We start from the raw sequence: 11,033 nt of genomic DNA, 5'->3' as shown, positions 1-11,033 counted from the left end.
GCGTGTGGAGTAAGGTTTTGCCCTCCCAGGAATCAAACCCAGGTCCTCTCGCTTGCAAGGCGAGGGCGCTAACCACCATCTTACGGCTCCCCACAGTGGTTCCTAACAGGCCGTTGGGAATTGTAACAGCGATATGTAAAGTCCTCACTATGGGGTGACCTGGGGCAGGTGTTAAAGATCCCACGCGCCATCGGAAGAGAGATACCCTGGACAACACACGCACATACAGTCACTACACTTCGCATCTGAGATCATGGACGGGTTGACGTGCTGGAAGAATGCCTTTCTAGTTTGTGTTTCTACCACAAAACAAATAAATAAATAGAGAGATAGATAGAACGTGACTGCGTTTCTGCGGGGATTGCAAGTTATGTAGCTTTGCTGTTTGCCAAAACAACTCAATTCTCTGCTGCCGAGTTCAAAGCAAAGCTGTAATATATCCTAGTTGTGCTGCCTTTATTTAGACAGAGCCCTGTCTCACCAGCTTGTCTGTAAAACATGGCAGGACAAGTGTCTGCATACCCTGGCACTTAGACTTCACTGTCTGTCCAACATCCAGATACTCATTATGGGATCCCAGAACGTTTACAGCACCGGAGGACACAACTCATACCATCGTATCCACATTGGTGCTCACTCCCCCACTGGAGCTCTCTATTCTAACCCCATCCCTTACTCTCTCTCTCCCCCCATCGTGTCTGTGCTGGGGCTCGCTCCCCCACTGGAGCTCTCTACTCCAACCCCATTCCCTGCTCTCTCTCTCCCCCCCATCGTGTCTGTGCTGGGGCTCGCTCCCCCACTGGAGCTCTCTACTCTAACCCCATTCCCTGCTCAGGTGACTGTAAGAGGAGACTTGATGTATCGTAATAATGGAGATGGAGAATATATGTATGGGTATAGAAGAGGGGTAGAGGTGGCGTGGAGGCTGAAGACCCGACCGTCGATGGTGGGTTGGGCAAGGCGGGGGACGTGGAGCAGGCCAGTGCCAGCCGAACAGGGGCGAGCGGAGCGGAGAGATTGTTATGGTGTTAAGAGGTTGCGGAGGTGGGGAGGAGCACGACCGTGGAGGGCTGTAAAGGTGAGCACGAGGATTTCGGCCTCAATCCTGTGAGGCTGAGGCAGTGAAAGGGTTAGTGCTGGACTCTCACTCCGAGCTGTGGGGAAGCGGGCGCTGGGGGTGAACAGTCCAGTGATAGCTTGCTCCCCTTCCCCCTTCTCCCCGCCCCCATTTTAGGCAATAGGAGAAGTCGTCTTTGGGGGAGAGGAGAAAAGTTAGCGAAATGAAAGAACAAAATGCTTTGTTTGTTTTTGCTGTAGATTTTTTTATGTATGAAAAAAAGATTAATATATAATAATTTCCATGTGGGGCTGCAGATTGGAAACATGTGTGGGCAGCACTCTCCTCAGACACTGTGATTCATGAATGTCTTACTATCATTGTCACAGAGCAAGGACCTCTCACACTCTGCGTGTTAGATCATTCGCCCGCGACAGTGATTGTGTTTAACATCCACAAGTAAACGTTTCATTCGTGTTTCAAGGATAAGTATGTAGACGCTGAGCTCACAGTCCAGGCTGACACCCCAGAGGAGTATTGGCGGGGGGTGGGGGGGGGCTGGCGTGTGAGTGTGTGTGTGTGTGTGTGTTGTGTGTGGGTGAGGTGGGGGAACGAGCTCTACATTGTCGACCTGTCCGTCAGGTGAAACGTTAAACCTTGGTCCTGGCCACCCCTGTTCAGGCGCATGTTAAAGATCCCGTGACACAAAGGGGAGGGAGTTTCTCCCGGGGTCCTGGCCAACAATATGACAGATTGATTGATCATTCACTTCACGGCTGTTTGCGAGACGTTGCTGTAACGCTTTTGATTTGCCAGTGGGGTCTCTGACACACACCCAAACCCATCACCATGCTCAGGAACTTCCAAACCAAACTGAGAAGCTCATGCCTCCCACCTGCACTTAAAACATACGACGAGCAGTGTTGAAAGGAAGATTGATGATGGATGGGGACAAGGAAAGGGAACGTGTGTGTGTGGGGTGGGGGGGGTTGCGGGACGTGTGTGGGGTGCAGCGGTTGAGAGGGTGGGACTGTGAGGATATTTTTCAAGCTAAACTAACCTACGAAGGATCGTATGACCCGTCACTGGGTGACCCTGATAAGCAGAGGGTGTTGTATGTGGATATGGCAGCATTGAGATTGGAGGAAGGTCACACTGTGAGGGACACAAGCCAGTGACCTGTGGTAGGAATCGAGAGAGAGAGAGTTTGGTTCAATAAGGATCATCTTTTTCACTTATTATTATAATAATCCTTGCATTTGACATAGTGCCGTACCATGTTGTTCGTATCACATCTCAAAGGCTTCACAGGACTTACCGTATTAGTATAATATAATGTAACCTTAAGACTGTGTGATCTCTCTCTCCCAAGATCTTCTCAACAGATAAATATCTGTGCTGGTCCCTCACTAACCACTAAAGTACAGTGTAGGTTTGATACATTCCTAGAACTGAATGAAGCTGTCAAGTGATAAAGATTGTGTATTTTGTAGGAGATCGTAGCGGCCAATTTGCACACTGCAACATCCCGCAGAAGTGAATATTTATTTGGGGGATTGTCGGCCAGGACAGCGGGAGAGAGAAACTCCCTTCTCTTTTCCAATAGCGTCGCGGGATCTTTAACATCCTCCTGAACAGGGCACAGACGGGATCTCGGGTTAACATCTCATCCCGAAGGTCACCGTCACTGGATCGTTAGTCACCAGAGGCAATAATCCTTGCATTTGATACAGCGCCTTATCACGTCTTCGAGACGTGTCAAAGCGCTTCACAGGATACCCTGTAAAGTGAATTGACTGTATAGTTTGTGAATAAAACGCGGCAGCCAATTGCACACAGTAGCGTCTCACAGTCGTGGATTGAAGTGATCAAATTATTATTATTTTGAGGGGATTATTAACCCCAATCGACTAACAACTGGGTTCGTACTTACTGCTGGGTAAACAAAGACGTGTGGAGTAAGGCCTTGGCTAAGGCTTTGCCCCGCCTGGGAATTGAACCCGGGTCCTGTCGCTTGCGAGGTGATCGCGCTAACCACCTCGCTACGGGACTCCACACACATGCGTTATCGTGGGTAGTCAACCCAGCGACAGCTCTGAGCTGCCAACCAGGCAGCAATGACTGAGGGTAAAGGTGATGAATGTGGGGTGGGGTGTGGCTATGTATCTCCCCACGCAAGGCCCTGTTGAGTTTCCGGATTAACCTCACATGATCGTTGATGCCAATGTTGGTTTAAAGGGTTAAAAGATTGATCTCAATTAGTGATTCCACGTGGACAAAGTTTCACTATCTGTGCTGGGGCTCACTCCCCCACTGGAGCTCTCTACTCCAACCCCATTCCCTGCTCTCTCTCTCTCCCCATCGTGTCTGTGCTGGTTCTCGCTCCCCCACTGGAGCTCTCTACTCCAACCCCATTCCCTGCTCTCTCTCTCTCTCTCGATCGTGTCTGTACTGGGGCTCGCTCCCCCACTGGAGCACTCTACTCTAATCCCCCCATTCCCTGCTCTCTCTCTCTCGATCGTGTCTGTACTGGGGCTCGCTCCCCCACTGGAGCTCTCTACTCTAATCCCCCCATTCCCTGCTCTCTCTCTCTCTCTCGATCGTGTCTGTACTGGGGCTCGCTCCCCCACTGTATCAGATGTCTGATTCAACCATTCAGGCAGCCAGTTCCACAATCTTACTGCCCTCTGCCCCCTCTTGACTCCAGCCCATAGCTTGGGTGCAAACCCTCGACTGTCCAGACCTTGGAACGTCCTCCCGATGTGATGCGAAAGGCGTTGTGTAATTGTAATTTGTTGTAGTTGTTTCCTGCTCCTCACTGCAGTCTCTTCTCCAGACTCCTCACAGCAAGTCAGCCTTAACTAAACAATAATCTACGAATGACATTCCACAGATTGACCACCCGGCCCCCACACCCCCCGCCCCCCAAAACCACACACACCAGCTCCAGCCAGTCTCCCCGCATTTTACCCAGTTCTGAATTCTAGGTAATTAGCCACAAAACTTTTCAAAATTAAACACACAAGTTTTGAAGAGAGGCGGAAATTATATTTCTTAAAACCTTCCACGACGAGGCATTTTGTGCATTTTATTTACTTTTGCTGTTGCTTTGCTCCGGCTCTGGCTCGAAACTATGAGTTCAAGTCAGGACTTGGAATCACACAGTCTAAGCTAATGCTCCATTGCAGCGCTGGGAGAGTGTCGCGTCACCCAACCTTAGCTTTTTCCGGGAATAATAGTCGCTCAGCGAAAAATAATAATCATAATTTGGTCACAAACATACAGTCAATTCACTTTACAGTATATTCTGTGAAGCGCTTTGAGATGCCTTGACGACTTGATAAGGCGCTGTATCAAATGCAATTATTATTATTATTATTAAGACCGAGGTCCCGTTTGCCTGTTCAAGTGGACGTTAGAGATCCTGTGGCCATATTTGAAAAGAGGAGAGTTTCTCTCTCTCTCGCCCGATGTCTTGGCCGACAATCCCCAAAATAAAATTGGTCACTTGCTGCGTGGCTGTTTGTGGGACATTGATGTGTGCATTGGCTGCTCTGTTTCGAGCATAAAATACAGTTACTACACTTTACAGTATACTCCTGTGAAACGCTTTGAGACGTCTCGACAACGTGATAAGGCGCCATCAAATGTGAGTATTATTATTATGGGTCGTCTCTTCACTTCACAGGGCACTTGCTGTCAAGTGAAGTGACTGTGTGCTTGTGGCAGAGAGAACTCTAATTCAGGCAAAATCAAGCCCCCCCCCCCCCCCCCCCAATCATTACGTGGGTGTGCATGTGCGTGAGTGTGTGTGGAGGGGAAACTGTTGCAATCCTTCTGAGACGTTCTACGTGCTTCAAGTTTGGAGCCCAAGGTGACAGGTTTGGTGGGGGTTGTGTCTCGTTAACCCGGAGGTGTCGGTGCCCTGAGCTATGTGTGGACCCTCTCTGACTGACCTGACAGTGCCTGTTCACAGGTGAGTGGGTATCACCAGGCCACCTCCTGCCCGTGGCTCCAGTGGCTGTCATCGCTCACTAACATCTGGCAAATACCTGCAGCTGTCAGTGGATTGTGATAGTGATATCCTCTGTACACAAACCACCACGTCCTGCCCCGTCCCATCCCGCCCGGACTCCAGCCCCGTCTAACTCACTCCCAAGCTTGTGTTATTCTGTATAAGCCCCGGCCCCCTCCTGTCTCTCAAGATTTACCTCCAGCCTGGCACTCACTCCCCAGGGTATATTAACCCCCTGAAACATTTATCGTTCATATAATCCACATCGACCCGTCCGCTCCCTCCGCTCAGTGGGCTCCAGCCTGCTCCACAGCCCCTGTGGCGATCACGCCTTCAACCTCCCTGTCCCCACCCTTTGGAACTCCATCCCACAGTCCCTCCGTCTCACTCCCTCCCTCGCCTCCTCCAAGGCCTGTCTCAAGACCCTCCTCTTCGACCGCGCCTTCGGTCACCCTCCTATCCCCACTTTCCCCTTCTCTCCACCCCTCCTGATCCCGACCCCCCCCAGCTCGGGTCCAAATCCCTGACTGTCCAGCGCCTTGGGACATCCTCCCGACTTTGGAAGGTGCTGTGTAAATGTCTTTTGTTGTTGTTGTTGATCCCCGGAGTAGATTCCAGCCCGTCTCTCTCTCTCTCTCTCTGTAACACACAGCGCATTACAGACATGGAACAGACATGTTTGGGATACACGAGGTGTCGTGGTTCTGATTACGTTTCTCGGTTTATTCTTTTCTGTAACTATTAAAAATGGAAGAAAAAACAAACGTTCCTGTTCAGTGCGACCTGCGCTCAGTGGTTTCAGCGTCGCAAATAGCACAGGCCATCGGGGGGAGAGAGAGAGAGAGAGAGAGAGCGAGAGAGAGAGGAAACCGGTCAGTGTGAATCAATTGCTTTTTGAATACATGAAAATCAGACTTTGTTACATAGGTGTACATTGACATCAGTCTCCGTTGTTAACAAGTTGCGGAGTACAGTATAGTGATCACCCTGGGGTTAATCCATGTAATGGATTAGGGGGTGGCAGTGGGTTGTGGAGGTGGGAGGGGTTGGGGGGGGGGGGTTGCGTGCTGCTAGCAGTGAAGGGGTTAATCGCAGTTAAACCCCCGAGATTACAAAAGTGTTTTCTTTCTGTGTATCACCAGATTATTTTCCTCTAACCTCCCTCTCCACCGCCCCACCCATCCCTCTCTTCTCTCCCCATCCCTCTCTTCTCTCCCCATCGCTCTCTCTCCTCCTTCCCCTTCTCCCCTCCACTCCCCCCTCCCTCTCTCCCCTGCTACCCCCTCCCCTGCTCCCCTTGTCCCCCCTTCCCCCACTGCTGTAACCACAAAGCCCACAAAGCATCATCTCTCTCACAGTTCTCACCAAACCGTTGTGCCAAAGTTATTTACGGTACAGAAGGAGGCCATTCGGCCAATTGTGTCCGCCGGGTCTTTTACGAGCAACCCGTTCACCGCCCTCATACTCTTGGAGTTGACCCTGAGAGGGTGTAGTTCACTAGCCCGAGAGTGCGGGCAGTTCACTAAACCTCTTGAGCTGATCAACACTCCTTCGGTTCGGGTCGGTCAGACCCGCTTTGGCCACAGGAACATCCGAGGCAAACTGGTGCCCATTGTGGTGTGGCATTCCGCCTCTCTCTCTCTCTCTCTCTCTCTCCTCTCACTCTGTCACACGACTGTCTTCTGGGCGGAGGTGGTGATGGGGGGTGGCGGGTATGGGTAAGCGGGGTGTCTCCTCGGAGCTGAACTGGCTCCAAGGTGACAGGCCTGGCTACAGAATGTTGGAGTCGAGCCACAATCTTCTGTGACGGTCTCTAGTCCAGTTCCTGAGCCAGGAGCGTCCACAGTATCCCAGGGCACTCACTGCTGATGACAGCACAGCCCGGCCTGGCTCATCAGCAGGACTTGGAAGGACAGACCAGTCACGGGGGCAGGGAATCCTCCCCCTCAGCTCCTGTAAACCCTGCAGCCAAGGTGGTACCCTAACAGGTAGTTGGACAAGCGGTGGGAAAGCTTGCTCTGTCACAGTACATCTCCCTCACGTCAGGTTAACCTTGTGTCACGATTATTTGGAAAGGGAGCGACGAGAGAGAGAAATAAAAGCCTCATCTCATTCACTGCCCTATTGTCCATGCACCTCTGTTCACCTGTCACTCCACCCGGCCATTTCTGATGATTTTCCACCAATCACTACAAGAAGAAAAGTTCACTCAGTAAGATTGGGGGAGGGGGGGAGGGGATGGAGAATGAGGGGCGGGGAGGGAGGAGAGGAAACGGCGAGAGGGAGAGGGAAGGAGAGGAAATGGGGGATGTGGATGGGGTGGGTAAATAGGAGAGCGCGCAGCACTGCTTGAAGGCCACGAGTATAAAAAGCTTATTAGGAGGCCGGGGCCTCAGTCCATCTTGTCCCCAGATGTTGGGGGTGGGAGTCACTGGAAGACATGGTGGTAGGTGGGACATTGGTAGCTCTTCATCATCTTGACGGCATACCTCAGCTCCTTGTTACGCTTGTCCCACTTGTGGATGACAGTGAGCAGGAGCTGGTTGTCCCACTTGCGCCCCATGATCAGGAAGTTGCTGCTGGGGTTGTCCAGCTGGGTACAGGGGCAACTCGCCCCGTTCTTGATGAACAGAACCAGTTTTTTCAAGTCCTTCTTCTTCAGCGGCCCCGCCTTCAGCACCTTCTTCTTCCTCTGAGACAGGATCTTGCGATCGCCTTTCTCCCGCTTGATCTCCTTGATCTTCATTTTGAGCGCTGCGTAGGGTGGGGGGGGGGGGGGGAGGAGTGGGGAACAAGACACACAAGGAAGTGTGGGTGGAGTGAGACGGCATCAACAACAACAACTTGCACTTAGGTTTGGATTTAGATCGACGAATAAAATATAATTTTTATATTTCTGATAAAAATATAATAATTTGGTCACTCAATCCACGACTGTTTGTGGGACGCTGCTGTGTGCAATTGGCTGCTGAATTTCGCCTACAAAATATACAGTCAATTCACTTTACAGTATATTCTGTGAAGCGCTTTGAGAATTCTCGAAGACGTGATAAGGCGCTATATCAAAAGAATTATTATTATTATGCAGTATTATAATATAGCGTCACTTGCGCAGAGCAGTGTCTCAGAGCAGATTGATTGCAGGGAATACCAACTCCCTTTAAAAGGTTGAGAAACGTAAGGCTTACTACAAATCAAAGGTCAAAACCTTCTTAAATCAACCCTCACTGATTCATGGAAGCCATCCCCACCATTATTGACTCTCATAATAACAACCTTGCAATTGATACAGCCCCCTATCACATTGTCGAGACGGCTCAAAGCACTTCACGGGTAAAGTGAATTGACTGTATATTTTGTGGGCGATGCCAATTGCACACAGCAGCGACACACAAAACTGTCCTGGATTGAGTGACCGTTTTCTGATGGGATTATTACCCCCAGAAAGTCATCCACCAATTGACCAACAATCAGGTACCGACTTACTGCTAAGTAAACAGGTGTGTGGAGTAAGGAAACTTGCCCAAAATTCACTCCGCCAGCAGTGAACCTTACTCTTGAAAATAAGAGCAGTGTTTACTGGTGAGTTGGCATACAGAGTGGATAAAACCTGCACTTACTTACCAGTTGATGTGTTTTGAAATGTCTGTGTAATTGCCTCAACATTCATTTACATTTCAAACAGATGTTACATTGGTTGGAATCCACCAGCTTCCCTTTACTGGGATCCCACCGGAGCTCTCTAACCCCATTCCCTGCTCTCTCTCTCTCTCTCTCTCCCCATCGTGTCTGTGCTGGGGCTCACTCCCCCACTAGAGCTCTCTACTCTAATCCCCCCATTTCCTGCTCTCTCTCTCTCCATCGTGACTGTGCTGGGGCTCGCTCCCCCACTGGAGCTCTCTACTCTAATCCCCCCATTCCTCGCTCTCTCTCTCTCCCCATCGTGACTGTGCTGGGGCTCGCTCCCGCATTGGAGCTCTCTACTCTAATCCCATTCCTTGCTCTCTCTCTCCCCATCGTGTCTGTGCTGGGGCTCGCTCCCCCACTGGAGCTCTCTACTCTAATCCCATTCCTTGCTCTCTCTCTCCCCATCGTGTCTGTGCTGGGGCTCGCTCCCGCATTGGAGCTCTCTACTCTAACCCCATTCCCTGCTCTCTCTCTCTCTCTCTCTCCCCCCATCGTGTCTGTGCTGGGGCTCGCTCCCCCACTGGAGCTCTCTACTCTAATCCCATTCCTTGCTCTCTCTCTCCCCATCGTGTCTGTGCTGGGGCTCGCTCCCCCACTGGAGCTCTCTACTCTAATCCCCCCATTCCCTGCTCTTTTCCCGTCCCCTTCAATTTAATTATTCCTCACAGATTAATATGGTTATTAGTCAACCCAGTGGCATTTGCTAACGAGGAGATTTTACAGCTTTGTTAGGATTATCTCAAACTAAATATAAAATGACGAAACAAGCAATCAAATGAGTTGTGACAGTAAAATCCTTACAGTTTGCCTCTCCGTAAGTGAGTCTGTCTCATAACCCTCCGTTGTCTGAAAGGGATTACTTGATGTTCACCGGCTGGCTGCCAGTTTGACGGCTGACGCTGTAGGTGACCCTCTTCTCTCCTCTCCCCCCCCCTCACCTCATGCCATCCCCACCGAAAACCACTCCGGCCCAAATCATCTAATCTGAGCAGCTGAACCATCGAGTGTGTGAGTATCGATCAAATCACAACGGACGGAAATCCCCAGATAATATCGCTCGCTCACTCTTTCTCTTGCTCGCTCGCTTCACACCTGTTTGTGGGGACGAACCCCAGCTAGTTTGTGCGCAAAATTAGCTGCTGCCTTCACCCCCAAAACACACACAGTCACTGCACGTTCCAGCATAATCCTTTTTAACGCTTTTGGTTAAGGCTGTGATCGAAGGTGAGGATTCTTATTATTATGTTTGCATTTTAAATAAGAATAATATTCCTTGCATTCGATGCAGTGTCTTTCACATCAGGAGGATGTCCCAAAGCGCTTCGCACGATATAACTGTTAACAGGATATAACAGGATGTGACTATGGGTTGTTGTTGGCCAGACACCGGGCGAGAGAGAGAGAGAGAGAGAGAGGAACTCCCTTCTCTTTTGGGATAGCGCCTGCATCCTGGGAATCTTTCCCAGAATAGCGGAGACTTACCAAACTCACTGGCACAGAAGTGCTCCAGGATGACGTCAGCTTTCATCTCGTTGTCACATGGGGGGCAGATCTTGGACTCTGCGGGCAAGTCAAACAGAGAGAAAAAAAAACACTTAGTTCTCATTCTTTCCCCCCCTCTCCTCACCCCTCCCTGCCATCTCTCTGTGGGAACGAGGCATCGATGGACGTGCCTTCAGTCACTACGCCCCGAAACTCTGGAACTCTCTCCCTCCGCCTTGCCTCCTGTCTCTCTCCCCACCTTCAAATCCCACCAAAAGACCTTCCTTTTTGATTGTGCTTAAGGTCCGCTTCCCCCCCTCCCTCTCTCCCTCGGCTCGTGGTCAGACTGTGACACTCTGAAGCGCTCCGGGACGCTATCCTGCACGAAGGGCGCTGTATACAATCAAGTTGCTGTTGTTGTTTATATGTCGGGACAAATAGCCGAGTGTTTCACCACGGAACCATAACAAGTCCCGGAGCTCAGTGGGCACTGCGCTCGGCTCGCAAGCGAGAGGACCTGGGTACGATTCCTGGGCAGCGCAGATCCTTGGGCAGGTTTCCTCACTCCACACCCCTCTGCAGTGAGTGGGAACTCGGTTGTTAGTGGATTGACGGATCACTTTCCGAGAGTAATAATCCCCCCGAAAAATAGTAGGACGCTGCTGTGCACAATTGGCTGCCACGTTTCACCCACAAAGTACACAGTCATGGAGAGGGTAGTTTTCAGGGGGAAATGAGGGAAACAACGGCCACTCGGCCCCAATGCAGGGAATCTTCCCGGCCCGAGCCCAG

General features: G+C 50.8%; 2 protein-coding genes across 2 annotated transcripts in view; both read right to left on the bottom strand.

Moving 5' to 3' along the window:
- The window catches only part of LOC121849469 (secreted frizzled-related protein 1-like), a 12,238-nt gene extending 5,540 nt beyond the window's left edge, over positions 1-6,698 (bottom strand). Inside the window, exons 1-3 of the mRNA XM_042336790.1 lie at positions 6,601-6,698; positions 6,443-6,551; positions 5,785-5,810 (exon numbers count right to left, since the gene is read on the bottom strand). Of these exons, the coding sequence (XP_042192724.1) occupies positions 5,785-5,810; positions 6,443-6,551; positions 6,601-6,698 (233 nt within the window). The remainder of the gene's footprint in view (positions 1-5,784; positions 5,811-6,442; positions 6,552-6,600) is intronic.
- A 663-nt stretch (positions 6,699-7,361) lies between these two features.
- Positions 7,362-10,472, bottom strand: LOC103173965 (secreted frizzled-related protein 1-like). Its single transcript, XM_042336821.1, has 2 exons — positions 10,242-10,472; positions 7,362-7,826 (listed from the first exon to the last, which is right to left on the bottom strand). Exons 1-2 carry the CDS (start codon positions 10,363-10,365, stop codon positions 7,501-7,503), a joined length of 450 nt encoding a protein of 149 aa, XP_042192755.1. The 5' UTR covers positions 10,366-10,472; the 3' UTR covers positions 7,362-7,500.
- Positions 10,473-11,033: the final 561 nt, after the last annotated feature.

This window comes from Callorhinchus milii, unplaced genomic scaffold (assembly GCF_018977255.1).
Source record: "Callorhinchus milii isolate IMCB2004 unplaced genomic scaffold, IMCB_Cmil_1.0 Scaffold7, whole genome shotgun sequence".
NCBI lineage: Eukaryota > Metazoa > Chordata > Chondrichthyes > Chimaeriformes > Callorhinchidae > Callorhinchus > Callorhinchus milii.
This window is presented reverse-complemented; position numbering and strand designations above follow the sequence as displayed.